This window comes from Mustelus asterias, chromosome 15 (genome assembly GCF_964213995.1).
Source record: "Mustelus asterias chromosome 15, sMusAst1.hap1.1, whole genome shotgun sequence".
Taxonomy (NCBI): Eukaryota; Metazoa; Chordata; class Chondrichthyes; order Carcharhiniformes; family Triakidae; genus Mustelus; species Mustelus asterias.
In genome coordinates this window covers 33,755,969-33,782,709 of record NC_135815.1, presented here as the reverse complement: position 1 = coordinate 33,782,709, position 26,741 = coordinate 33,755,969, and the positions used below count along the sequence as shown (strand labels likewise).

Sequence of the window (26,741 nt, the reverse complement as noted above, 5' to 3'; positions counted from 1 at the left end):
TTGGAAACCCCATTCTTTTCAGAATTAGAGCCAAAGCTCGTAAAAAGTCAGATTAAATCATACAGCTCCAATACCATGTCAGCAACAGTGGCCCTGCTCAGGCACATCATCTGGTCAATGCTTCATTTGGTGGCTTAATGAACCTAGCAATAAAATTGTGAGCAGGGGTTTAGCCATAATTGTGTTGCCAATAACACTGAACTGCGTTAACTTCCTCCTGCTGAGTGTGGGTGCAGGATTCTGTCCCTGATTTTCTAAGGACTGGGCAGCTATGCACTTCATCATTTTGGACACCTGCCATTTTTATTGGTTACAATATACTTTACCAGAGCAATTACCTACCAGCAAAACTCCATGAAGACTTGGTAATATAATTGTAAAATAATTGATTGAATATACATAAGGCAACAAGAGTAGGCGTCACCATGGCAAATGCTGCTGTTCTTGAGTTGAAGAAAAGTATTCGCACAAAATCTAAATTGGAAATTGCTTCTATTTAACGTGAAGTTGCTGAACAATAAAAAAGTGATTGTGTTATTGTGGAGGTTATTACTTTATAATGTTTTACACCTCATTTACAAATACTGGCAATACCTCTTGAATAAATACATTTCGAAGTCATTTCTTTTTAAAATATGGGATTGTGAAGCATATGAAGGACCCAAAAAATGTTTGCAGGACAGTCCTAAAAACAATTACTGTTTGAGGGCTTATGCAATTAGGTAATATCGCATAGACTTACTTTAGTTTTAGTCATTCTGCAACAGAACGTGAGGTGAGAGAAAAATATAAAGTTAATATATAGAGAACCTTAATTGATGTTTTTCCAGCTCCATTTAATAACATGAGAAGGAAAGGGCTCAAGTGACACAAGTTTTAGGCAAATCACTTTTCCCCAGGGGATAAGTGCACTATAAGAAGTATACAATATTAAAGTGTTGAGAATGCAATAGGAAGAAGTGCAAGTTGGCCATAAATTACATTTTCCCCACATTTGCCTTTAATTTAGTTCATTTAATTTGCTCATAAAGTACTATTTTGCTGTCAGTGTAACTGCAGATAATGGTCAGAATATTCCAGCTGTCCGTCCCGGCCACCTCTGCAAGCGAGGACGGAGAATTCGGTGCTCAGCCAAATCTCTGTTCACTGCAGCGGAACCAGAGAATCTTGCCGGCATGAACAGCTGGAGAATTCCGGCAAATGACACTAACATGAATAACGATTACTATGTTGGGCTGATACATGAGGCTAGGAATTACTACAAACATTAACAGTGAATTAATTCTTAATGTATTTGTGTGGCATTCTACTGTTCATCGTTTTAATGGAGCAATTACCCATTAAAAAATAAATCACCAGTCAGTGATTTCTAGACTGTAAATGAGATATTGTACTGACTTGAATATTATTGGCTGGATTTTCATTCTCAGAGTGGGTAGCAGGAGTCAGGAAATGTCCTGTATTGGTCCTTTCATCTCAGGGGAAAGTGCCAGGGAGGAAAATATTTTTATTCTGGTGGGGGCAGGAGCAGGCTGCAGTTGGGCCATCTGACCCAGGAAATAGTTCGGCCCTCATGTCAAACTATGCACCCCAACCAACTGCCACAGCCTCTCATGCTTCCCTTGCCAAATTATGCTCTCCAACTAGCCCATATAAAGCAATGTCTTCTCTGAGGAAGACAGGTGTTTCAACAGTCTACTGGATGTCTTGACTCTCAACCAAGAATACATAATGAGAGAAAACATTGCTGTATTGACAGTACTAGCCTTCTGATCAATGCTGTTAATTGTACAGATGAAATCTTCCAATTTCTTTCTCTAAATGCTGGTTCTGGCGAGGAAACCGATGTGCAGGTTCCCAGTTGCACAGCTGGCTTCTCTGACCAGATAATGCAGCACTTAGAGTGAAAGAAATGCTGCAGGTGTCTCTGATACTATCACGCAGGTGAGATGGAGCCTGATAGGGCTTCCTAGTCTGCAAGAAAAAGAAGATCTCTCCCCTCCATAGATAATGGAACACCCCCATGGATAAAGGAAACCCACTCCCCATAAGCGAAATCCTGACCCCAATGGAGGTGCCCAGAGGGGCCCCCGGCGTGGAGCAGAAGTTCAGCATAGTGGTAGGGTAAAGCGTGGACATGTCCCTCGCCCTCAGGGGCTATATATACCTCTGTGCCTCTGACAGGTTCCCCTTGCCTGGTTCACATTTGCAAAAGCAGTTGTAAACCTCACTGCATGATGTCAGTTCAATGAGGTGGAACTCACAACGGGAAGGCCTTTTAATTTGGTGATAATTTATAGAAATGAGGTTCCCAACCTGTTGGGCAGGAACCTCGTTACATCACTAGCGAGAGGAGGAGAAAATCAGAAGATGCGATCTCACTGCCAAGATTCTTGTTTCAGTCACCTTGTGGGAGTTTCCGCGGGCATTGCCTTTTGCAGAATGGCGAAATAAAATGCCAGCTTGCAATGTTTATTTACACAAGTTGAACAGGTTTCAGGTGCTTGCAGTTTCTGCTATTGATATCTTAAAGGATCTGGATTATAACTGAAGTGGACTGAAGTAAAAATTCATTTTTTTTATGAAAGTGGTAAGTTTTTAATGGATAACCACATTTTTGAAGTTTTTTTAATATATCCTATTCCCACTATAGCATTCATTGGTTCCACACAGTAAATGTGGGAATGGGCATGGAAGTGTCATAGCTTGGTGCGGGGGAACATGAGGGGCCATCAGGGTATACTGATGGCCCACACCCTTAAAAAGTCCTGGTGAAAATTAGAAACCTTGGAAATGGGGTCAGGCATCAGGTCCAGGCCACTATCTTAAAGGTCCACAGAGTTTTCCTGACTCCATGAAAATCCAGCCCAATGTTTTTTCTTGGTTAGTCTAAAAATGAATATTGCAGTAAGGCCTTTGCAGGTATAATGTGTAATTTAAACTGCAAATTAGGCAGCAATCTAAATAAAATTTGCAATTATGTACAAATGTAACAATTTAATTAGCTTTCTACTTTATTGGCTGAATTCAATATGGGAATATATCATTATTGGATTGAAGCATTTTCTGCTCTGGACATCCAGTGTTACAGCAAGTAGGTCATTTACAGGACAATCAGCTACAGGTTAAAGTTCTTTTGACTCTTCCCCAAAACTGTATCTTTATCCCAACTTCATAGGACTATCTATTACTGTGTTAATCTAAATTTTTCCACTTCTCACACCAGTCATCTCTTATGGACTGAGAATACCCAGTTAGCGACAAATCATTGACAGTGTTGTGTCAGTGATTAACATTTACTTGTAAGTGATATTGAGAAAATTGTTTATGTTAAGATGACTAATAGGCTCCATAGAACAGGGAATTCTCAACAATCAAAATTGTGAACTTTAGTTTTAGAAGCAAAATAATACTTAGAAGCAATTAATGCATTCATTCTATGCCAGACACATCTATATGGATCAAATAAAACTCAGTGAGTAGTCTGAAATGTATATTTATATTTTTATGGATCTGATATTGAGAAGCCAAAGGAATTACATCTACATATTAGTTATGTACATATTAGGAATGGGTTAACAGACCTTCCAATTAAGTCTTAATTTGATGTCAATTATTCAATAGAAGTCACTGGTATATAAAGGGGCTACAGATGGCACTGGGTGTTGGTGGATAATTGTATGTGGATATGGATCAAAGAAATAAAGGTAGTTTATGAAGAAGCAGAACGCGTGTCTCCTTGACTGAACTGCAACCTAGAGACTCAAACTATACACAATATTATACTGTAATATGAAATTTTCAATAAATGGTGAAGTGGTTACTCTCTTTTACTGCGAGACGGTGTGCTGGATCTGACAATAGTAAAATGTGGAAGTAATAACAATTTAACACATGTAATTAAAAGCAATCATGAGGAGAATGCTGATTAATATTTTATCAATGCATAGACCTAAATAGCTCTTAAGCACTAATGACAGTCTTCCCACTGAAATAAGAGTTGGGACTTTATTCCTGACCATGCGTTATTCAGTACATATACTTTACTAAATTGGCATTACTGAAGATGAAAAAGTCAGGATTTCTCTACAGCTACACCCAATTTCCAATGAATATGATATGTTTCTTTCTAATTAATAACAGAGGAGAAATATCTTCATTTGGTGACCAACTGAGTGCCTGCATTATTTCAATGAGTTTTTTTTAATTAAATGTTATATATATTTTCAGTCTACACAAGAGTCATTCATCATTTTTGGATTCTAGACAAGCCTTGTACTCACTAGGTGGTCTGTTCACTGCCAAGTTTTTGAAGTGGCTTCCTTTTATGACTTCAACTGACAGTCTGCCAGTGGTGGCATTATACAGCAGACCAACTAGGATTTCTGGTGTTGAGCCGTGTGCCAGCGACTGGCAGGAAGAAGTGCTTTCACTGCAGGACATCTCAGACATGCTCATCTGCGAGTCACAGCCCTAGGAGCAAAATATAAAAATATTACTATTTAAGGTATATGCACCAAACAAATGCACTGAAACATTTATGTTTTCACCTTACAACTAACTAACCAGAATTCTACTTTCCGTGGATTCTTAAAAAGTACGTTTTTATAAGACCTCAGCTCATCTTTCTCATTAACTCTTGAAATTAGTGTGTTTGCACCATTTACTGTTTTACTTTTAGAATGTCAGTAATTACATGTTTTTATATTTCTTTCATAGACCTCCAATTCATAAAAGAAGTTACACACTGAAGCAAGAGGAATTTTGGCAAAAAGACTCTTGAAAACCCTTATGCCTGCTTTTCTATGATCATCTTTAATTATTATTTTCCTTCAAAATAAGGATACAAGATTCAACAGGTTTTATCAATGCATAAAATTGGCATTTAGGAGCAATCACACAATACGTACATTCTTCAGGACAACTCATACAGACATATTGTAATTCTGTTACCTGGATGAAGAAACATGCTATGGTTAATGAAGGTAAAGTTAACTCTTCTTCTTTAGATGTTGAGATGGATATTGCAACAACATATTGACTACACTGAAGGTATTTTGATTGTTAGCCCCCAGCTATAATATAAACAAGTGATCCTGTACAGCAATAAGATCTTAGGCTGTTGCCATGATATATTTCTATTACCTAATATTGATACTAAAAACAATTCGGAATTATGATGAATGTAGCACAAGTAATCAGGCAGCATTATAGATATTAGTCAGCATGAGCTGATCAAACAACATTTGTCATCCAGTAAGAAGAGGTGCCTTGCCTAATATTTCTGACACTGTGGCAACTAAAGTGCACTCTCAGACATTCGAGGTGCCTTGGGGATAATAATCTTGCTTTGTATCATTAAATAATATTCACTGGTAAAGTAACCCACCCTGAACCTAAAAGTGAACTATATCTCCAAACAGATTCTGCTGATTTTAGAAATAACTATAATTTAAAACAGAACATAAGAACATAAGAAATAGGAGCAGGAGTAGGCCATCTAGCCCCTCGAGCCTGCCCCGCCATTCAATAAGATCATGGCTGATCTGACGTGGATCAGTACCACTTACCCGCCTGATCCCCATAACCCTTAATTCCCTTACCGATCAGGAATCCATCCATCCGCGCTTTAAACATATTCAGCGAGGTAGCCTCCACCACCTCAGTGGGCAGAGAATTCCAGAGATTCACCACCCTCTGGGAGAAGAAGTTCCTCCTCAACTCTGTCTTAAACCGACCCCCCTTTATTTTGAGGCTGTGTCCTCTAGTTTTAACTTCCTTACTAAGTGGAAAGAATCTCTCCGCCTCCACCCTATCCAGCCCCCGCATTATCTTATAAGTCTCCATAAGATCCCCCCTCATCCTTCTAAACTCCAACGAGTACAAACCCAATCTCCTCAGCCTCTCCTCATAATCCAAACCCCTCATCTCCGGTATCAACCTGGTGAACCTTCTCTGCACTCCCTCCAATGCCAATATATCCTTCCTCATATAAGGGGACCAATACTGCACACAGTATTCCAGCTGCGGCCTCACCAATGCCCTGTACAGGTGCATCAAGACATCCCTGCTTTTATATTCTATCCCCCTCGCAATATAGGCCAACATCCCATTTGCCTTCTTGATCACCTGTTGTACCTGCAGACTGGGCTTTTGCGTCTCATGCACAAGGACCCCCAGGTCCCTTTGCACGGTAGCATGTTTTAATTTGTTTCCATTGAGATAGTAATCCCATTTGTTATTATTTCCTCCAAAGTGTATAACCTCGCATTTATCAACGTTATACTCCATTTGCCATATCCTCGCCCACTCACTCAGCCTGTCCAAATCTCTCTGCAGATCTTCTCCGTCCTCCACACGATTCACTTTTCCACTTATCTTTGTGTCGTCTGCAAACTTCGTTACCCTACACTCCGTCCCCTCCTCCAGATCATCTATATAAATGGTAAACAGTTGCGGCCCGAGTACCGATCCCTGCGGCACGCCACTAGTTACCTTCCTCCAACCGGAAAAACGCCCATTTATTCCGACTCTTTGCTTCCTGTCGGATAGCCAGTCCCCAGTCCACTTTAACACACTACCCCCAACTCCGTGTGCCCTAATCTTCTTCAGCAGCCTTTTATGGGGCACCTTATCAAACGCCTTTTGGAAATCCAAAAACACCGCATCCACCGGTTCTCCTCCATCAACCGCCCTAGTCACATCTTCATAAAAATCCAACATGTTCGTCAAGCACGACTTTCCCCTCATGAATCCATGCTGCGTCTGATTGATCGAACCATTTCTATCCAGATGCCCTGCTATCTCCTCTTTAATAATGGATTCCAGCATTTTCCCTACTACAGACGTTAAGCTGACCGGCCTATAGTTACCCGCCTTTTGTCTCCTTCCTTTTTTAAACAGCGGCGTAACATTAGCCGTTTTCCAATCAACCGGCACTACCCCAGAATGCAACGAGTTTTGATAAATAATCACTAACGCATCCACTATTACCTCTGACATTTCTTTCAATACCCTGGGATGCATTCCATCCAGACCCGGGGACTTGTCCACCTTCAGTCCCATTAGTCTACCCAGCACTGCCTCTCTGGTAACATTAATCGTATTAAGTATTTCTCCTGCTGCCAACCCTCTATCGTTAATATTTGGCAAACTATTTGTGTCCTCCACCGTGAAGACCGACACAAAAAACTTATTTAAAGACTCAGCCATATCCTCATTTCCCACTATTAACTCCCCCCTCTCGTCCTCCAAGGGTCCAACATTCACTCTAGCCACTCTATTCCTTTTTATATATTTATAAAAACTTTTACTATCATTTTTTATATTAATTGCTAGCCTAGCTTCATAGTCTATCCTTCCTTTCTTTATCGCTTTCTTAGTCTCTCTTTGTTGTTTCTTAAATTTTTCCCAATCACTTGTTTCTCCACTATTTTTGGCCACTCTGTACGCAGCTGTTTTTATTTTAATACTCTCCTTTATTTCCTTCGTTATCCACGGCTGGTTCTCCCTTTTCTTACAATCCTTGTTTTTTGCTGGAATATATTTTTGCTGAGAACTGAAAAGGATCTCCTTAAAAATCCTCCACTGTTCCTCAGCTATCCTACCTGCCAGCCTGCTCTCCCAGTCTACCTTAGCCAATTCATCCCTCATCCTATCATATTTCCCTCTGTTCAGAGGACACTGGTTTGAGACCAAACTTTCTCCTCTTCCATCTGAATCAGAAATTCGACCATATTGTGGTCACTAGACCCAAGAGGGTCTTCACAATAAGATCCTTAATTCTACCTACCTCGTTACACAATACCAGATCCAAAATAGCTCGTTCCCTCGTCGGTTCCGTAACATGCTGTTCAAGGAAACTATCCCGACAGCATTCTAAGAACTCTTCCTCCATTCCACCCTTACCGACTTGAGTCTGCCAGTCAATGTGCATGTTGAAGTCCCCCATGATTATTGCCGTTCCGTTTTTACACGCATCCCTTATCTGCTTGTTTATAGCCCTCCCTACCTCAACATTATTATTTGGGGGCCTATATACCACACCTACTAGTGTCTTTCTCCCTCTACTATTCCTCATCTCTACCCATAATGATTCCACGTTTTGTTCCTCAGAGCCTATGTCATCCCTCAGTACTACCCTGATATTATCTCTTATTAATAGCGCGACCCCACCACCTTTTCCTTCCTGTCTATTTTCCTAAACGCCTGATACCCCTGGATATTCATCTCCCAGTCCTGGTCACCTTTCAGCCACGTTTCTGTAATGGCCACTAGATCGTACCCACTTGTGCTGATTTGCACCATCAACTCATTCACCTTGTTCCGAATGCTTCATGCATTCAGGCAAAGTGTCCTTATTCCAGCTTTTATCTGGACCCGCTTTGATGAGTCGCGAACACCCTCTCCCTCTACTCCCTTATCTAAATTACCGCCTTCATTCACTTGCACCCTCTCCTCTACCATTAATTTTGTAATTCCCCTTACCCCTGCATCCTCCCCCCCATCAATTAGTTCCTTGATCCTAGTCAACTCTTCTAGCTCCCCTCCCCCCAACCTATCTAGTTTAAATTCTCCCCAGTAGCCTTAGCCAACCTACCGGCCAGGATATTGGTCCCCGTGTGATTCAAGTTCCACCCGTTTTTTGTATACAGATCACCCCTGCCCCTAAAGAGGTCCCAATGGTCCAGGAACCTGAATCCCTGCCCCCTGCACCAGTCCCTCAGCCACACATTCATCCTCCACCTCACTCCATTCCTGCCCTCACCTTCCCGTGGCACAGGCAGTAATCCTGAGATTACTACCTTTGCTTTCCTCTTTCTCAGCTGTCTCCCTAATTCCCTGTACTCCCTTTTCATGACCCCTTCTCCCTTCCTACCCACATCAGCGGTACCAATATGTACCGCTACCTCAGGCTCCTCTCCCTCCCACCTCAGGATTTCCGGGACGCGACTAGCGACATCCTGGATCCCGGCCCCAGGGAGACAGACCACCATGCGAGAATCCCGCCTACCTCCGCAGAAACGCCTGTCTGTCCCCTTCACCATCGAGTCCCCGATTAATACCGCCTTCCTCCTCTTTTCCTTAGCCCTCTGAGTTACAGGGCTGGACTCCACTGCGGAGACACGGCCACTGCTGCTTCCCCCAGGCGGGCTGTCCCCCCCAGCAGTACTCAAGCAGGAGTACTTGTTGTGCAGGGGCAAATCCACCGGGGTGCTCTCAACCACCCTAGCCTTACCCTTCCTGGCCGTCACCCACTTGGCCTCCTCCCGTGGCCCTGGTGTGACCACCTGATGATAGCTCTTGTCTATCACCTCCTCATTCTCCCTCATCAGCCTAAGATCCTCGAGCTGTAGTTCCAGCTCCCTAACACGGTCTCTCAGGAACCGCAGCTCGACACACCCCTCACAGATGTGGATGTCCGGGAGGCAAGATGCCTCCAGGACCTCCCACATCCTACACTGGGAACAACACACTGGTTTCACACTCATACTGGACACTTTATGTCAAGTAAGACAGTGAAAAGTTAATAAGAGTGTAAGGAATCAAAAACTCACCCCTGCTCGTCCAAGCCCTGAGAGCCAAAGCCCTGACAGCTCACTCAACTTCCCACTCACTCTGCTGCCCATGGAAGAATACTTTTATACTACAATACTTCAAAAGCACATATTGTATTTGTTATTCTCTCTTACTGTAGGTCTTCCCGCAGTTGAAACTAAATAGAAATCTGAAGACAGTCTTTCTGTTGACTGTTATGAGATCCACCAGAATGGCCCGGTAGCACATACTGGGGTCAGTTTGATTTTGGGTGAAAGTGTGAAATGGATGACATCAATTCAGCTACTTGACTTTCAGGAAAGATGTTTCACTGGCAACTGAATCAATATCTTCTAACATCAAAATTATTCTCACCATTCTTCCACGAAACATATTTTGAGTGAATGAAAGATGAGGTTTGCAAAACGTGGGGCAGAATTTTACACTCTCCCCACTGTGGTGTTTGTAGGTGGGATCTGAACATAAAATTCCTCAGATGAGCTTCCCACTCTCCCTGACCTCTCTGCAATTTCACGCTGGGGCTGGTGAGCCTAGGCCGGCCTTCCTGCGCTTGCCCCAAGCGAGGCCCTTAGGCGACCAATTATTAGAACATAGAACATAGAACAGCACAGAACAGGCCCTTCGGCCCACAGTGTTGTGCCGAGCTTTATCTGAAACCAAGATCAAGCTATCCCACTCCCTATCATCCTGGTGTGCTCCATGTGCCTATCCAATAACCGCTTAAATGTTCCTAAAGTGTCTGACTCCACTATCACTGCAGGCAGTCCATTCCACACCCCAACCACTCTCTGCGTAAAGAACCTACCCCTGATATCCTTCCTGTATCTCCTACCACGAACCCTATAGTTATGCCCCCTTGTAATAGCTCCATCCACCCGAGGAAATAGTCTTTGAACGTTCACTCTATCTATCCCCTTCATCATTTTATAAACCTCTATTAAGTCTCCCCTCAGCCTCCTCCTCTCCAGAGAGAACAGCCCTAGCTCCCTCAACCTTTCCTCATAAGACCTACCTTCTAAACCAGGCAGCATCCTGGTAAATCTCCTCTGCACTCTTTCCAGCGCTTCCACATCCTTCTTATAGTGAGGTGACCAGAACTGCACACAATATTCCAAATGTGGTCTCACCAAGGTCCTGTACAGTTGCAGCATAACCCCACGGCTCTTAAACTCCAACCCCCTGCTAATAAAAGCTAACACACTATAGGCCTTCTTCACAGCTCTATCCACTTGAGTGGCAACCTTTAGAGATCTGTGGATATGGACCCCAAGATCTCTCTGTTCCTCCACAGTCTTCAGAACCCTACCTTTGACCCTGTAATGCACATTTAAATTAGTCCTACCAAAATGAATCACCTCACATTTATCAGGGTTAAACTCCATTTGCCATTTTTCAGCCCAGCTTTACATCCTATCTATGTCTCTTTGCAGCCTACAACAGCCCTCCACCTCATCCACTACTCCACCAATCTTGGTGTCATCAGCAAATTTACTGATCCACCCTTCAGCCCCCTCCTCTAAGTCATTACTAAAAATCACAAAGAGCAGAGGACCGAGCACTGATCCCTGCGGCACTCCGCTAGCAACCTGCCTCCACTCCGAAAATTTTCCATCGACCACCACCCTCTGTCTTCGATCAGACAGCCAGTTACCTATCCAATCGGCCAACTTTCCCTCTATCCCACACCTCCTCAGTTTCATCATAAGCCGACCATGGGGGACCTTATCAAACGCCTTACTAAAATCCATGTATATGACATCAACTGCCCTACCTTCGTCAACACACTTAGTTACCTCCTCAAAAAATTCTATCAAATTTGTGAGGCACGACTTGCCCTTCACAAATCCGTGCTGACTATCCCGGATTAATCCGCATCTTTCTAAATGGTCGTAAATCCCATCTCTAAGGACCTTTTCCACCAATTTACCAACCACCGAAGTAAGACTAACCGGTCTATAATTACCAGGGTCATTTCTATTCCCTTTCTTAAACAGAGGAACAACATTCGCCATTCTCCAGTCTTCTAGCACCATCCCCGTGGACAGCGAGGACCCAAAGATCAAAGCCAAAGGCTCTGCAATCTCATCCCTTGCCTCCCAAAGAATCCTAGGATACATTTCATCAGGCCCAGGGGACTTATCGACCTTCAGTTTATTCAAAACTGCCAGGACATCCTCCCTCCGAACATCTATTTCCTCCAGCCTATTAACCTGTAACACCTTCTCTTCCTCAAAAACATGGCCCCTCTCCTTGGTGAACACTGAAGAAAAGTATTCATTCATCACCTCGCCCATCTCTACTGACTCCATACACAAGTTCCCACTACTGTCCTTGACCGGCCCTAACCTCACCCTGGTCATTCTTTTATTCCTCACATAAGAGTAAAAGGCCTTGGGGTTTTCCTTGATCCGACCCGCCAAGGACTTCTCGTGTCCCCTCCTAGCTCTCCTAAGCCCCTTTTTCAGCTCATTCCTTGCTAACTTGTAACCCTCAATCGAGCCATCTGAACCTTGTTTCCTCATCCCTACATAAGCTTCCCTCTTCCTTTTCACAAGACCTTCCACCTGTTTCGTGAACCATGGTTCCCTCACTCGGCCATTTCCTCCCTGCCTGACAGGGACATACATATCAAGGACATCCAGTATTTGTTCCTTGAAAAAGTTCCACTTTTCATTAGTTCCTTTCTCTGACAGTTTCTGTTCCCAACTTATGCCCCCTAATTCTTGCCTAATTGCATCATAATTACCTCTCCCCCAATTGTAAACCTTGCCCTGCCGTACGGTCCTATCCCTCTCCATTGCAATAACAAAAGACACCGAATTGTGGTCACTATCTCCAAAGTGCTCTCCCACAACCAAATCTAACACTTGGCCCGGTTCATTTCCCAGTACCAAATCCAATGTGGCCTTACCTCTTGTCGGCCTATCCACATATTGTGTCAGGAAATCCTCCTGCACACACTGCACAAAAACTGCCCCATCCAAACTATTTGACCTACAAAGGCTCCAATCAATATTTGGAAAGTTAAAGTCCCCCATGACAACTACCCTGTGACCCCCACACATATCCATAATCTGCTTAGCAATTTCTTCCTCCACATCTCTATTACTATTTGGGGGCCTATAGTAAACTCCTAACAACGTGACCGCTCCTTTCCTATTTCTAACCTCAGCCCATATTACCTCAGTGTGCAGATCCCCCTCGAAGTGCCTTTCCGCAGCCGTTAAACTATCCTTGATTAACAATGCCACTCCTCCACCTCTTTTACCAGCTTCCCTACACTTAGTGAAACATCTATACCCCGGAACGTCCAACAACCATTCCTGTCCTTGTTCTACCCATGTCTCCGTAATGGCCACAACATCGTAGTCCCAAGTACCAATCCATGCCCCAAGTTCATCTACCTTGTTCCGGATGCTCCTTGCATTGAAGTAGACACACTTCAACCCACCTTTCTGTCTACCGGTACCCACCCTTGACCCTGATACCTTCCCCAATACCTCACCACCCTCACTGACTTCTGGACTACAACTCCTTTTCCCACTCCCCTGACAAATTAGTTTAAACCCCCCTGAAGAGCCGTAACAAATTTCCCTCCTAGGATATTGGTGCCCCTCTGGTTCAGGTGCACCCCGTCCTGTTTGTACAGGTCCCACCTTCCCCAGAATGTGTTCCAATTATCCACGTATCTGAAACCCTCCCTCCTACACCATCCCTGCAACCACATGTTTAACTGCACTCTCTCCCTGTTCCTCAACTCGCTATCACGTGGCACCGGCAACGTACCAGAGATGATCACATGTTTTGTCTTGGCTCTCAGCTTCCAGCCCAGCTCCAGAAATTCCTGCTTTAAATCCCCGTCCCTTCGCTTACCTATGTCATTGGTACCAATGTGTACCACTACTTGTGACTGTTTCCCCTCCCCCTTCAGAATCCGGAAAACACGGTCTGAGACGTCACGGACCTTGGCATCCGGTAGGCAACATACCATCCGTGAGTCTCTTTTGCTGCCACAGAACCTCCTATCTATCCCTCTAACTAACGAGTCCCCAATAACTATTGCCCTCCCGCTCTGCCCCTTACCCTCCCGAGCCACAGAGACGGACACAGTGCTGGAGATCCTCTCACTGCGGCTCACCACTGGTATGTCATCCCCCTCAACCGTATTCAAAGCGGAATACTTGTTGCTCAGGGGAACGACCACCGGGGATCCCTGCACGGACTGCTTCCTCCCAGCCCCTCTCACCGTCACCCATCTGTTTTCATTCCTCTAAGTAACTGTATTCCTAAAGCTTCTGTCTATGACCACCTCTGCGTCCCTAATGATCCTAAGTTCATCCAACTCCAGCTCCAGTTCCCTAACACGATTTTGGAGGAGCTGCAGATGGGTGCACTTCTCACAGGTGTAATCAGCAGGGACACTGTCGTCGTCCCTCACCTCAAACATAGTGCAAGAGGAACATAGCACTGCCTGCACACCCATCCCCTCTAGATACCTTCCCAGTACCAGGTAGAAAGTGCAGAAATGAATTTAAACTCACCCCTGCTCGCCCTTTCTGCCTAAGCCCTGTGAGCCAAAGCCTTATAGCTCACACTCTGCTTCCCACACACTCCACTGCCCACTCCCGACGCTGCCCGCTGTATACTGCAGCCTACCTTTTATACTTCACGCGCTTAAAAAACCCTTCCCAGACTCCTTCGCAGCCCACTTCCAGTTTTCACTTTAAACTTAAAATTCTACTGCAAAAGTAAAGGCCAAAAAGAAAACACACACTAGCTGACTAATTAAATAAATAAACAATTCAATTAATCTCTCACCAGCACTGCTGCCTCCAATCACTCCCTCTCAGCTTGCTCCAGTGGAACAATGAGGGGGAACCTCCCAGGTAACTGACTTTTAAAGTTAAAATAAAAACCCTACCCAGACTCCTTAGCAGCCCACTTCCAGTTTTCACTTTAAACTTAAAATTCTACTGCAAAAGTAAAGGCCAAAAAAAAACACACACTAGCTGACTAATTAAATAAATAAACAATTCAATTAATCTCTCACCAGCACTGCTGCCTCCAATCACTCCCTCTCAGCTTGCTCCAGTGGAACAATGACCACTTAAAGGCTGTTTACCAGCCAGCTTCAATTTTCCAGCTGGCGGGAGGAGTTTCGAAGTATAAGGGAAATCTGAAAGTAAACCGGGTTCAGGCCTTGGCTAGGAAGCAGCCCCCTTTCAACATCAGGCACCAGCCCCCTCATAAGGCCTGGCCCCGCTGGCCTCTCCGCCTCTCCCCAAACCCCCTCCGTCCAAATCCTCCCCAAGTCTCACCTACCCTCCTCATCCTGAGATCCCCACACTTACCTGGTCACCTAGGACTTAGCCTCTGTGGACTGTTTGCCATCCTGTCCACTGCAGCTTCTGCCGCTGCAGGGCTAGAGAGCTGCTGGCCAATTGGATTGGCCAACAGCTGTCTGAGGTGGGACTTCCTCCTGAGTGAGGGTCAGAAGTCCCACCTCTAGACAACTAATGCTCGGTGGACCAGCAAATGATTGTGGAGCAGGCAGTATTGGCCAGGGTGAGTTTCCTGCCCATTCTTCAGATGGCAGGAAGAAAACCCCCGTCATCTTAAAAAATTATGTTGCTGCTTTCACTCCATTTATCCCAGTGACATTAACAAAACTATGAATCATTTCATGTTTATTCCCATTCACATCAAGACATTAATCTCACAGAGAGCACATGAGAACACCAGTAGGTAGCAGGTGAAGCTATTGGCTAGACATTTGGCAAACCAATGTGCCAAGAACTCAGTTATCTTATCCAGATAGAAATCAATGTTTATTCACATATTTTTCAAACCTTAGATAAATTATTCAAGCACAAGGCCAGTGTGTGCTGTGCATTTTGCTCATTCATAAAATTTATTATATGGCTCTTGAGTAATGCTGGACATTCAATTCAACTTCAGCAAGGGTGCAAAATAGACAATAATGGATCAACTGTCATATACACTGTCAGGTTTTCCCTTTCATTGAAATCAATGGAAATTAAAGTCAAATGGAATGTGTAATGAGTGGCTAATCTGATATCATTAGTTTTGGTCTTCCATTAAAAATGGAATTTCATTGTTGCTGAGTTCAGATTTCACACAAATATTCCTGCAAGGTGTTGGTGGTGTTCATGTTCATTCATTTAAATGTGTATTTATAAAAAATCTTCCTAGCATTGAGGATTCCTTTTGTCATCTATGTAAGTTACATGTTTCAGATACCATACTTTGCATAATTTGGAATATCACACATTTTCAACCCAATCTATTTGTGAAGTCTGATTTGTTTTAAAAGGATAATAATTTTTCATTTGTGATGAAGAATTTTGAAGTTTTAGATTGAGTTAATTACTTTCCCTGTCCTTAGAAATTCACCTTCATTTCTATCTCAATTAAGCTACTTGGCCACTTTTCCACATTGCCGGGTAGATGCCAGCGCTGTAGCTGTACTGGAACAACTTGGCTGGGGCATATCTAGTTCTGCAGCACAAGTCTTCAGTACTTTTGCTCGTACTGAATAGAAACAGAGAGATAAGCGGAAGACTACAGGTAAGAAAGAGAGTCAAAACACGGAAACAGAAAGAGAGTGGTAAGAAAGAGAATAGGATGGAGGTAGAATCAGAAGTAAATGAGAAATGAGGCACAAAAACATCAGAGGACATAAAGAGAGACAAGAAACAAAGATGTGGAGAAAAATACAAGACAAAAATACAGATGGAAAAGAGCTTAGACGGAAGCACCCTCCTCCCCTAATCATGAGGGTGCCATAAATAGGTACAGAAAAGAGAGAATATCCTTCATTTACGATCATGGTTGCCAAGGAAACCGCAAGTATTAGTTTTCTTCAGCTGGTACTGACAGGTATCAAAATAATCGCTGCATTGAGAATTGGAATGGTGACTGATTTGACGCATGTGCTTCAGCAAGGTTTAGGCATGAAATCATAATAGCTACTTCCTCCAATCTCATTGAACTGGACCAGATCTCAAACCTAGATCAGAGCCAGAAATATGTGGCATTCTCCAGGTTTACGATAGAAATTAAAGTTAGACAATCCAAATTTGCATATAAATTCCAATTTGTTTGGTATAGTAAACAAGTTATCATTCTCTTTTCAACTGGAGGCCTTTGGAAATAAGCCACAGATGTTCGTGCCAATGTAACTTTGGAACCAGCTTGCACAGAAAAAAATTATTTTGCCAAAGAAATTATGCCCACTTCCTTCAAACTTCCTTCTGAATCAGTTTTGTACCTGGGCCAATATCCCTGCTGGTGCATATTTTAGCACTAGCGGTATATTCTGCACTTTGTAAATCCCCCTTCAAAATTATACTTCTAAAAATTCAGAACTACTGATAGAAATTCGATTAGCTTGAAGGATAATGTATGGAATTAAGTTCATTTCTAAATATACGTTAATTAGTCACTTATTCACGTGACCCACAAGTCATGTTCAGCATTGAGTTGTTTTCTTGTAGCTCAACACAAAAGTCCTGCAAATAGTTGTATGAGACAATGAATACACGATCAACTTCAAGTGATTTGGTTAATCAGAATTTGTTTGAATTAGAGTGTTTTGCAAAGAAATGCACAGGTACTTGCAAACACCTCCGTGTCTGCATTTTGCTGGAGTACTTGGCAGAATTTTAACTGGAAACAGGATGGGTTATGCTGGGGGAGAAGGAGTTAAATCCCCAAAAGATGCTGGTGTGTTGGAAACCTGATATAATTCAGTTCACTGCTGGCTTTTACCAGAGAGCATTGGAGGTATATGGGAAATACTTGTCGAGATGTTGGGTGTGTCATTTAAATATACTATGAGCCAATTCATTCTGACTGTAACAACCAGCACATGGGTTTCTTGACCTGTATGAAATTTGCCATGGTTAACAAGGCAAGAGCACAGCAGGGATTGATCACTCTACGGAAGTGACAAGCTTGAAAGCCTTTAAAGATCTGGGGGGAGGGGGAGCAATCTTACCAAAAATATTCTAAGTACTGAAAGAGCGTGAAAACGGGAGTGCTTCAGATTTTTTTTTGGGCGAGGCCACAAATGAAACCTTATGGCACTTAGTGCAAAAATGATGGACAATCCGATTCCCACAAGTAGGGAGAGGGGGCAGGGCCTTAGCTTGTCAGAAAGCTGAAAGCTCACACTATGGGTGCATTTACACATGCACAGATCTTACAGTTGTGTGCAACAGAACAGAGAGATCTGTCAGTCACCTCTGCCCCCGGATATCGCCCGCCAGTACCCCCCCTCCAATCGCTGGCTTCTCCAGCCAATCAGGCTCCCACTCCCCTGGATATTGTCCCCACACCCCTGGTGGATACACCTCCCCTCTGACCCAGTCCATTGCCCTCCCCCCAGGCTTGGCCAATCACCAACTGCAGAGTGCGTTGCCTCCCCCTCCACCCCAGCCGATCCCCAATTGCAGAGTGCGCAGTTCTCCCCTCCAGCCGATCCCCGGTTGCAGAATGTGCAGCTCCCCCATCTGTCCGCCTCCTTTAGGTCCCACCCCGATCATGATCCAGTGGGCAGTGCCAAGGGGCTTCAATGGCCTCTGCTTCTACCGACAAGGCCACCACGTCAAGTCCCCCTTGATGGGGACCATACGAGATCCTTACTAGTATGGACTTTCACTGGCAAGGCCGTTAAGGTAAATGAGCTCGGACGTTTGCGTCCCGGGCTCACTAATAATATTCAAAATCAGGATTTACATTGATTTAAATATTGTAATCAGTCTCGCACTCTCCTGGACGCAAGGCTGTTCACGCTGGAAATCCAGGACTGAGGGGGGTGAAACTGGGCGCAAACCCAATTTTTCACCTCTCGTGCGATCTTACCAGCTCGCCCAACCCATTGACTGGCAAGATGAGCTGGTAAGATCATCCCCTTAAACTGCTCAGCTGTTCCTTGCCTAGATGGAAGGACTTTGCTCACAGGATTTGGTCCAAGATTCTGCTTTCATCGTTTTACACATGGTTTTCAAATCTTTGGAAGTCTTTTTGGCTATCTTGGGCTTTGTTCACCTTGATCTGCACTTCCTTGCTGTCAGCCTTAACTGCAGCATGGAAGCAGCTTGTGTTACTATCTTGGACCTCTGATGAGGAACAAGTCGATCAGCATAAACACCAGCAGCAGCTTCTCCTCAGCCATGTGCCACTTCACAGGATGGAGGAATGGGCACAGAGCTCTAATTCAAAGGAGGCGATGCCCCTACATAGGGTATACAGGCAGAGGATCAGCTTTCTTACCATGACTGAACACAGTGCCTCAGGAGGCTCAGGCTTTCACAGTAGGTCACTGATGACATTTCCTGCCTCCTAGAACTAGGCATTCTTTTCTGTGGACCAGGTATGTGCATGCATTTCCAAGGGCTATTGCCTCCAGTGCAGATGTGCTGATTACATCTGCAGAATTTCACAATCAGCTGCCCATAAGTGCATCTCACAGGTGACTGATGCCATCCTTTCCAGGGCCGCCATATACATCCATTTTGCTACTTGATGAGGCCAGTAAGAACCAGAGCTCTCACATTCACTGCAGTAATTTGGTTCTCACATGTACAAGGTCAACGAACTGTACATATGTGGCAATCAGGCACCTTCCGATCAACCAACAGTCTTTATCAATCAGAAGGGATTCTACTTTAGCAATGTTTGGTTGGTATGTGACTACCAAAAATGAGGAAAGATACAACTAGAGCCAAATGAGCATAAGGTCATCGAGTAAGCCATACGTTTGCTGAAGTTATGATTCAGATGCCCAGCAGATGTGAGGGTGCCCTTCAGTATGTACCAGTAAGAGTATCCTGAATCGTAGTCCTCTGTGACCTAGCACAACCTCATACTGCAGAGAGGACTGGAATTGCAGCAGGAGGAAGATGAGAGCTACTCTGCATTTTTGGAGAAGGAAGAGGAGGCAAATAGGATGAAGAGGAGCTTGATGCATCCAGGATGCCTGTGACTACATACGTAGTTGCCAGAGAAACTCCACTCAGAGAGTTGCCAGCCAGAGACTGGGCACTTAACAGCATTGGCAGCATCCAAAGAGCGATGCCCACTGCCAGTAATGTACTGCAGGTTTGAGGAAGCAAGCTGCACTAGATCCAGTCCAGCAAGTGTCACAGGTCTCACCAGGTACCAAACTTGTAGGCCTTGACAAAGGGGATGGGGGCTAGGGTTTGAAAGGCCCTGGGTGGCATGGGACGGAACCTTTGGGGATAATACCATGGGGTGGGGGGGATCATCCTCCGATGCAATTAGACCGGCTCCTCAAGCCTGCCACCAGCATGTGTAGGAAACATCAACCCACTGCTGATAAAATTGTGGTATGGAAATGGTAGGCAGGTATGGGGCAGGCAACTTCAAAAGAGCTAAGTGCTTTTCAATTCTTCGTTTGTGTAAACATTGCGGTTAGGAACAATAGGAGGGTACTTGAGATGCATTCAAGCATGAAGGGAAAGGTAAATAAACACAGCTGACTGTAAGCTGAGTAAAAACTATTAAGGTGTCAATCAAATGAGAGTTAAAAGGTCAGGATTGAAATTGAATGGGAACAAAGATTTTCAGAGGGTTTGCAGGTATTTCAAAGGCTCTTAGCTTTCTACGAAGGCTCAGAAACTTGAAATAAATACTGTGTTAAAAGAATAGCACTGTGAGCAGCTGTGGAGAAGGGAATTTACCCCACCCCCAGTGAAAGCAAGTGACTTCTGTCAGTCAGCGGACTTGAAAAGGATCTTCTCAGACCTATAGCTTCCCAGAGAGAGAAAGGGGAGTCCCTTCTGCTGAATGGAGTGCTGCAGTGATTTTGGATGCCTTCCAGCTGTTCAGGGCACACAGATTAAAGTAACCAGCCCACTTCAACATTTTCACAGTCCGCAGACCAGAATGAATACTTTGATCAGTGAGATACCTGAAATCACCATGCCAGAAGCGATGTTTAGGTTCCCCAGGGGTAAAAGGGGCAGTCTGGCCAATAGACTCCCATCCCAGGGGAGATTGCGGAGGTCAAACCCTTGTCCCAAGCCCGAGCCCACCCAACACCTAGGTACCTTAGAGACACTCCTTCTGTAGCCTGGCAGCAGGCAGACAGCACATGGGCACTATACTTACCTCCTCAACCACTGCCAGGATGCCAGGGACAGTGCACCATTGGCACTAACAAGGGGTGGGCTGAGGGGGCACCTGCAATGGGTGGTTGAGGGGGACATGATGGGAGGGGTTAAGGGGTGCACCGATGGGGTGCATGGGGTGGGGGTTAGATCACCCTCATGCCTGTTATTTTAGTGGTGTGAGGAGGATGCCCCCCTTTCTTGAGGGGTTGGTGGTGCTCCCCTGGTCAGCTGGGTTGGGAGGGGGGGGGAGGGGAGATCAACATTTCCATGATGGCAGGGAGGAGAGCCTCTGAAAAGGGTGCACTGATCCCACCTGGGAGACACTGCTGGCAGGAAACATTCTGATTTTCCCATTGGCGGCAGCACTTTTTCTGGAGAATATAATCTTAAAGGAGTCGACTTGTGCTCAGCCTGCATGGGAACCTCAGGGTTGCAGCTTGGTTGCACAGTCTAGAAGGAACGTTGGATTCAGTTCTCGTTTCTGCAATCTCTCCTCAAAAGTTAACTCTCGGAGTCCAAATATTACAATGGTAAACATACTCTACAGCTCCACCCAAGGCCAATATCTCCTTCCTATATTGTGGTGCCCAGGACTGTTTACAATCTCCATGTGTGGTCTAACCAGATCTTTTGAATAGCTGAAGCATAATTTCTATTCTATGGACTGAAGTTTACACCCCATTCCCCTACCACAAGGGTCTTGTAAAACCCAGCGGGTAGCCTCCTCGCCATCTACCTGCTCCTTCCAACCTGCCTGAAATTTTGCGGGAGGGCAGGGGAGTCCATGAGCTCATTGAAGCCCTTAAAATTAATGACCACTTAGGACATGATTCCACTCCTGCCAGCATGTTAGCCACGGCAGGGGAAGGCTCACAACATGCAGCAGCCCAGCAACTTTAGCTGTGCAGGCAAGTGTCGGGGGTGGACTTCCCCCTTAACCTTCCTCTTGACCTCTCAAACCAGGCACCACCCCCCTCACCAGGGCCTGCAAAGCTAGCCCCAGCGATACCCCGGACTAACCTCTGAGTTCGGACTCCATTGGTACTGCCTGTAGTCCCAACAGTGGCTACCACTCCTGCCTGGTGTTGCTGGGATTACGGATCTTCTGCCATCTGATTGACTGACAGCCCTTTAAGATGTCACTTCCTCCCAAGTTAGGGGCAGAAGTCTTGCTTTAAATCAATTAATGCTGCTCTCAGCATTAAATTAATGCAGAGCAGCCATCATTACCATAGATGGGCTCACCACCAACCTTTTAGGTGACCATGGCGTCCCATTAAATCCAGTCCCATATCATCAGATCCTCCATGTGTGTAGGCTAACATTGGACATTTTGGTAATTTTCTGTGCATATTCATGATATTCAATGGTCTGTGTACCTGGACCCCATTCATCCCCACCATCCCACAAGTCTCTTTGGACCTCCATTGTTTCTAGCAATTCACTATTGAGAAAATATCTGTTCTATCCTATTTAAGATTCAAAGTGGATGAGGTTACATTTGCCTACATTCAATTAAAATTCCATTTACCCAAGTTTTGTCTAGTCACTTAAATTATAATGGTCGCTTTATAATTTTATGCTTCTGTGTGTTGCTTTCAAAATTGTCCATCTTTTCTGCCACGTACAAATTTGGATAAGTGGCTTTCTATCCCATCATCTAGTTATTAATAAGCACGGCAAATAGCTGCGACTCTAACATAGATCCCTACAAAACACACCAAAAGTCACCTCCTGCCAATTACAGCACCTGCCAATTATCCCTACCCTATGTCTCCTGTCTCTTGCCAATTTCCAAAATCCATCAATAATTTGCCTTCAATTCCACAAAATTTAACTTTAGTTAACAACCTCTTGGGAAGGACTTTTATCACAAAAAAACATCCCCATGTCTTGTACTTTAAGTAATAAAAAAATATTTTGAATAGGATCATCAGGCATGACAAACTCTTTAATCATGTTGATTCTCTCTAACCAGCTGAAAATTTTCAAAGCGTTCAGTTGAGAGTATCTTTAATTATAGATTCCAGCAATTTCCCGACAACAATGGACTGGATTTTACGCTCCCTCACCGATGGAGTCGAAGGTGGGGGCTGGAGCTCATTAAATCTAGTGGGCGGCTTGTCCACCAGCAGCAGGGTAGCATCAGGTGGCCCACCAGTTCGAGGTCCTTAAGTGGACAATTAATGCCCACTTCATGGCCTCAACCCACCCCTGCTGGGATTTAATTGGTGGCAGGGGAGGCTCATGCCAAGCAGCCAGCCCAGCTGGTATCCCTGAGCAGGTTAGTGGTGAGAAAGAGGGGTATCCTTCCACAACAGGCCCTCTGGACTTAGCCGAGGTTCCCCCCAAGGGTTTTAGCCACCACCTCTCCCACCCCCCAGATTTGCCACACATGTCTGATTGGCTGGCAGCTCTCTGAGGTGGGGCTGAATGTTCCTGAATTGTGGAAGTACCGCCTCCAGTCAATTGACCGTTACGTAGCTTCTGGGCTGCCAGTGTTCCGACTCTTACAGTCAGGGGATGGTAGGGAATCTGGAACTTCATATAATTCAGCCCAGAGATGGTAGGCTGACTGGTCTATAATAACCTGCTTTCCCTCTGTTACTTTTCTTAAACAGTGGATTGCAATTTCAATTTTCCAACCTAAAAGAATATTTCAAGATGAGTTTAGGAGATTATAGATAGGGTATCTGCAATGTTCTCACCTACTTCCTTTAAATTCCTGGGATGGAAACCATCTGATCCTCCGATTTGTCCCTCCTTACTGCCATTATTTGTTTAATTACTGTTATTTTGCTTTCACTTATTTTGATGAGTCCCTTTCGTTGATTATTAGATTCCTTGGGATGATTGGCATGTTGAATTCTTCCTCTCTTCTAAATACTGATGCAAAGCATTTATTCAGCATAAGCACTATTCCTTTCCATTGACAATATCGCCATTACCACTTTTTAAGAGGTCCACATTGCCTTTCCTTTTTCCTAATATTATTTGAGTTGGTTTTTGTTTGCATTGTTTTTGATGTCCCTTGTAAATTTCCTTTCATACTCATTTTTTGTAGCTCCCACAAACTGTACCTTTTTGCTGTTAGTATTGTTCACATTCATCAGGGTCTGTGCTTTTTTTAAAGAAATTTTGTATTTTTTTGGTTTATGTTGTCATTTACATCATTTGGCTGTCTTTTTTGGCAGGTAGAGATCTTGCTACTCATACATGAGCATGAATAGCACGACAATTTGTGATGACACAAAGCTGTATCAATCCAGAACGTGTAATATAACTGGCCTTCTGGAATACATGAATTTGAACCATAGTACTCAGAATTCCTCAAAATAAAAATTCTGTGCAGTTTTGCAGCACAATTTCACAAAAAGATGGGGTTGTCAAGACGACTACATAAATTAAAAATTGCAATGCCAATTGTTAAATATTTAGTTAAATATCATTGTGTTTATAATGTAGTAATGTATCCTGATAGACAAGAATGGTGGCATGGTGGCACAATGGTTAGCACTGCAGCCTCACAGCGCCAGGAACCCCAGTTCAATTCCCGGCTTGGGTCACTGTCTGTGCGGAGTCTGCACGTTCTCCCCGTGTTTGCATGGGTTTCCTCTGGATGCCCCGGTTTCCTCCGAAAGTCGTGCTGGTTAGGTGCATTGACCGTGCTAAATTCTCCTTCAGTGTACCCGAACAGGCGCTGACGTCTTGTGACTCGTGGATTTTCACAGTAACCTCATTGCGGTGTTAATGTAAGCCTACTTGTGATACTAATAAATAAACAAACTTAAACAAAATAGACGGGATATTTGCATAAGCTACAAACAATGTTGGTGAAGATTTCTATTTCATCCATGAATATTGTCACAAATTAAGTTTTTTTAAAGAAATATAATCTAAAAGGGACAATTTAGTCACTTGTGGATTAATTCTAACTTTATTATTTTATATAGTAGATTTCAAATAATTTGATTATGTGTGCTATAAATTTCTAAATAAATCTTTGAATATTAGGCCAGATGCTTTAATTGGATGGTATGACATCTGCCTTTGAGAGAAAGCAGTACAATTTGATGGTATCTTGCATCATTTCTTAAGGCCAGTGTCACAATAAAAAGCGATTTGTCAAACCTGGGGACATTTTAAACATGGCACCCATAAGGGAACTGGTTTCAGTTTGGAGGAGAGTTGATCTGCTGATAGAAATTGATTCAAGTGATGGATCAAATGGCTTTTGCTCTCAAGCCTTTCTACACTATTGATGACATCGGAGGTCACATGGTGAGCTACTTTGCACAAAGGCACTTCTCTAAACACTCCCTCTTTTCATATTAAAAAAACAACTGGCACACACTATCATTTGTAGTTGCAAATCAGACAAGACATGGTCTACATAGAAAATCATCACTTATCTACAGAGAACCGGTCATTCCAGTTTGACCCACTTTTGTCTTCCCTACATATGCATTCACACCTTGGGGGTGATTCTCCCAGCCCACAGTGCTGCTCTCGCAGCACAACGGGTCGGGAGACATCAAAAGAGGCCATTTTGCAGGCTTCCAGCTGGGCACCTGGGTCTCCACATGTCTCCGTGGCAAAGATTTCTGACGTAATCAGCTCCATGATGGAAATCAGCACGGAGCTGATTACAATATGGAAATGAGTATTTCCATACGATTTGCGGGCCCGGGACTGATGTCTCTGGGCCTGCTAGCATCTCCCCACCCACCGGGAGTGGTTCACTCGAGCAGGGTTTATAACTGCTCCCCATTAACAGGGAACAGGTGGCCGGACCACGCTGGTGTGAAGAACGGCCTTTGAGGACCCCTTAGGAGGTCAGGGGCTAGAGGAGTGTCCCCTTGGGCAGTACCAGCCTGGCAGTACCACCCTAGCCCCCTGGCACTGCCCAAGGGTCAAACTGGCAATGCCCAAGGGGCACCTTGGTATTGCCCACCAGGCATCAGACAGTGCCAAGAGGGTGGGGCCAGAGGGGACATGGGGGTCCCACTACCACTCTGCCAGAAGATCGCAGACAGAGGAAGGGAAGAGGAGATTGGAGCTGGCCATCTCGGTGACAGTGGGAGGGAGGTGAGGTTGGGGCTGGTAGGGGGTCATGGTTGCCAGGGAGGAGGGGGGTTGAGAGATCAGAGCTCACCAGGTGGGGTTTCATAGAGATGGGGTTGGGGGGCGGGGGGGTCGAGGGGGTGGCATCGGGACTGGCCCGGAGAGGTCCAGGAGGCCAGCAATCGGTGGTTGTGAGGCTGGCCATCAATGGGGTTGGCGAGTCATCTGGAGGCCGTTAACGGGAAGGCATTGCTGGCAGATCAGCGCATGCACAGTGGCCCACTCAACGCTATATTGCTCACTTCTTGGCTGGGAATAGGCCCCACATTCTTGATTTTCAGTGCGAGGGAACTCTGCAGTGCTCAGAGTGTCATGATTTCACTCTGGAAATCATGCTGAAAAAACCGGCAGGAGTAACTCCCGTTTTTACCCGAATTGGGCACTTAGAATTTTTTTGGGAGAATCCCAGCCCTAATCTTTAAAGCATTCAGGTCTTCTAATAATATGCGTGTGGGTTGCTATTGGTTGTTTGCCAGGTGTCTGCTTGTTCTTGGGGTAATGTTGCCTCTCAGGGGAATCTTGCTGCCATGGCGAGTATTGCTGCTGTGGCAACCGTTGTTGCTGATCCGTTGCCTTTGTTGGGGAAGGATCTCTGGGAATGATGGTTGTTCAGTTCATTGTACAGTTATGGATTCACATCTTCCGCATCAATTGTCTGCTCTGAAGGAGCACTTTCTCTGGTTGTACATATATGTCTGCAGTTATGACGATACATCTGGTCATTCACTTTCACCATGTACAATCGAGGTGACAGCTCCTCTGCACAGCTTCCAAATTGCCAAGTGGGCTGACTTTTGTTGCGACTGCTGAAAGTTTGCATTCTGATCGACTCTCCATTCCTCAGCTCTGGTAATGATTTGGCCGCTTTATCAAAGTGAAATTTGGCTCTCTGTTGTTTCA

At 44.6% G+C, this 26,741-nt stretch overlaps 1 protein-coding gene across 1 annotated transcript in view; it reads right to left on the bottom strand.

Moving 5' to 3' along the window:
* Positions 1–26,741, bottom strand: part of LOC144504451 (synaptotagmin-14-like) — a 184,793-nt gene that overhangs the window by 7,358 nt on the left and 150,694 nt on the right. Inside the window, exon 7 of the mRNA XM_078229730.1 lies at positions 4,284–4,473. Coding sequence (XP_078085856.1) covers positions 4,284–4,473 — 190 coding nt within the window. The remainder of the gene's footprint in view (positions 1–4,283; positions 4,474–26,741) is intronic.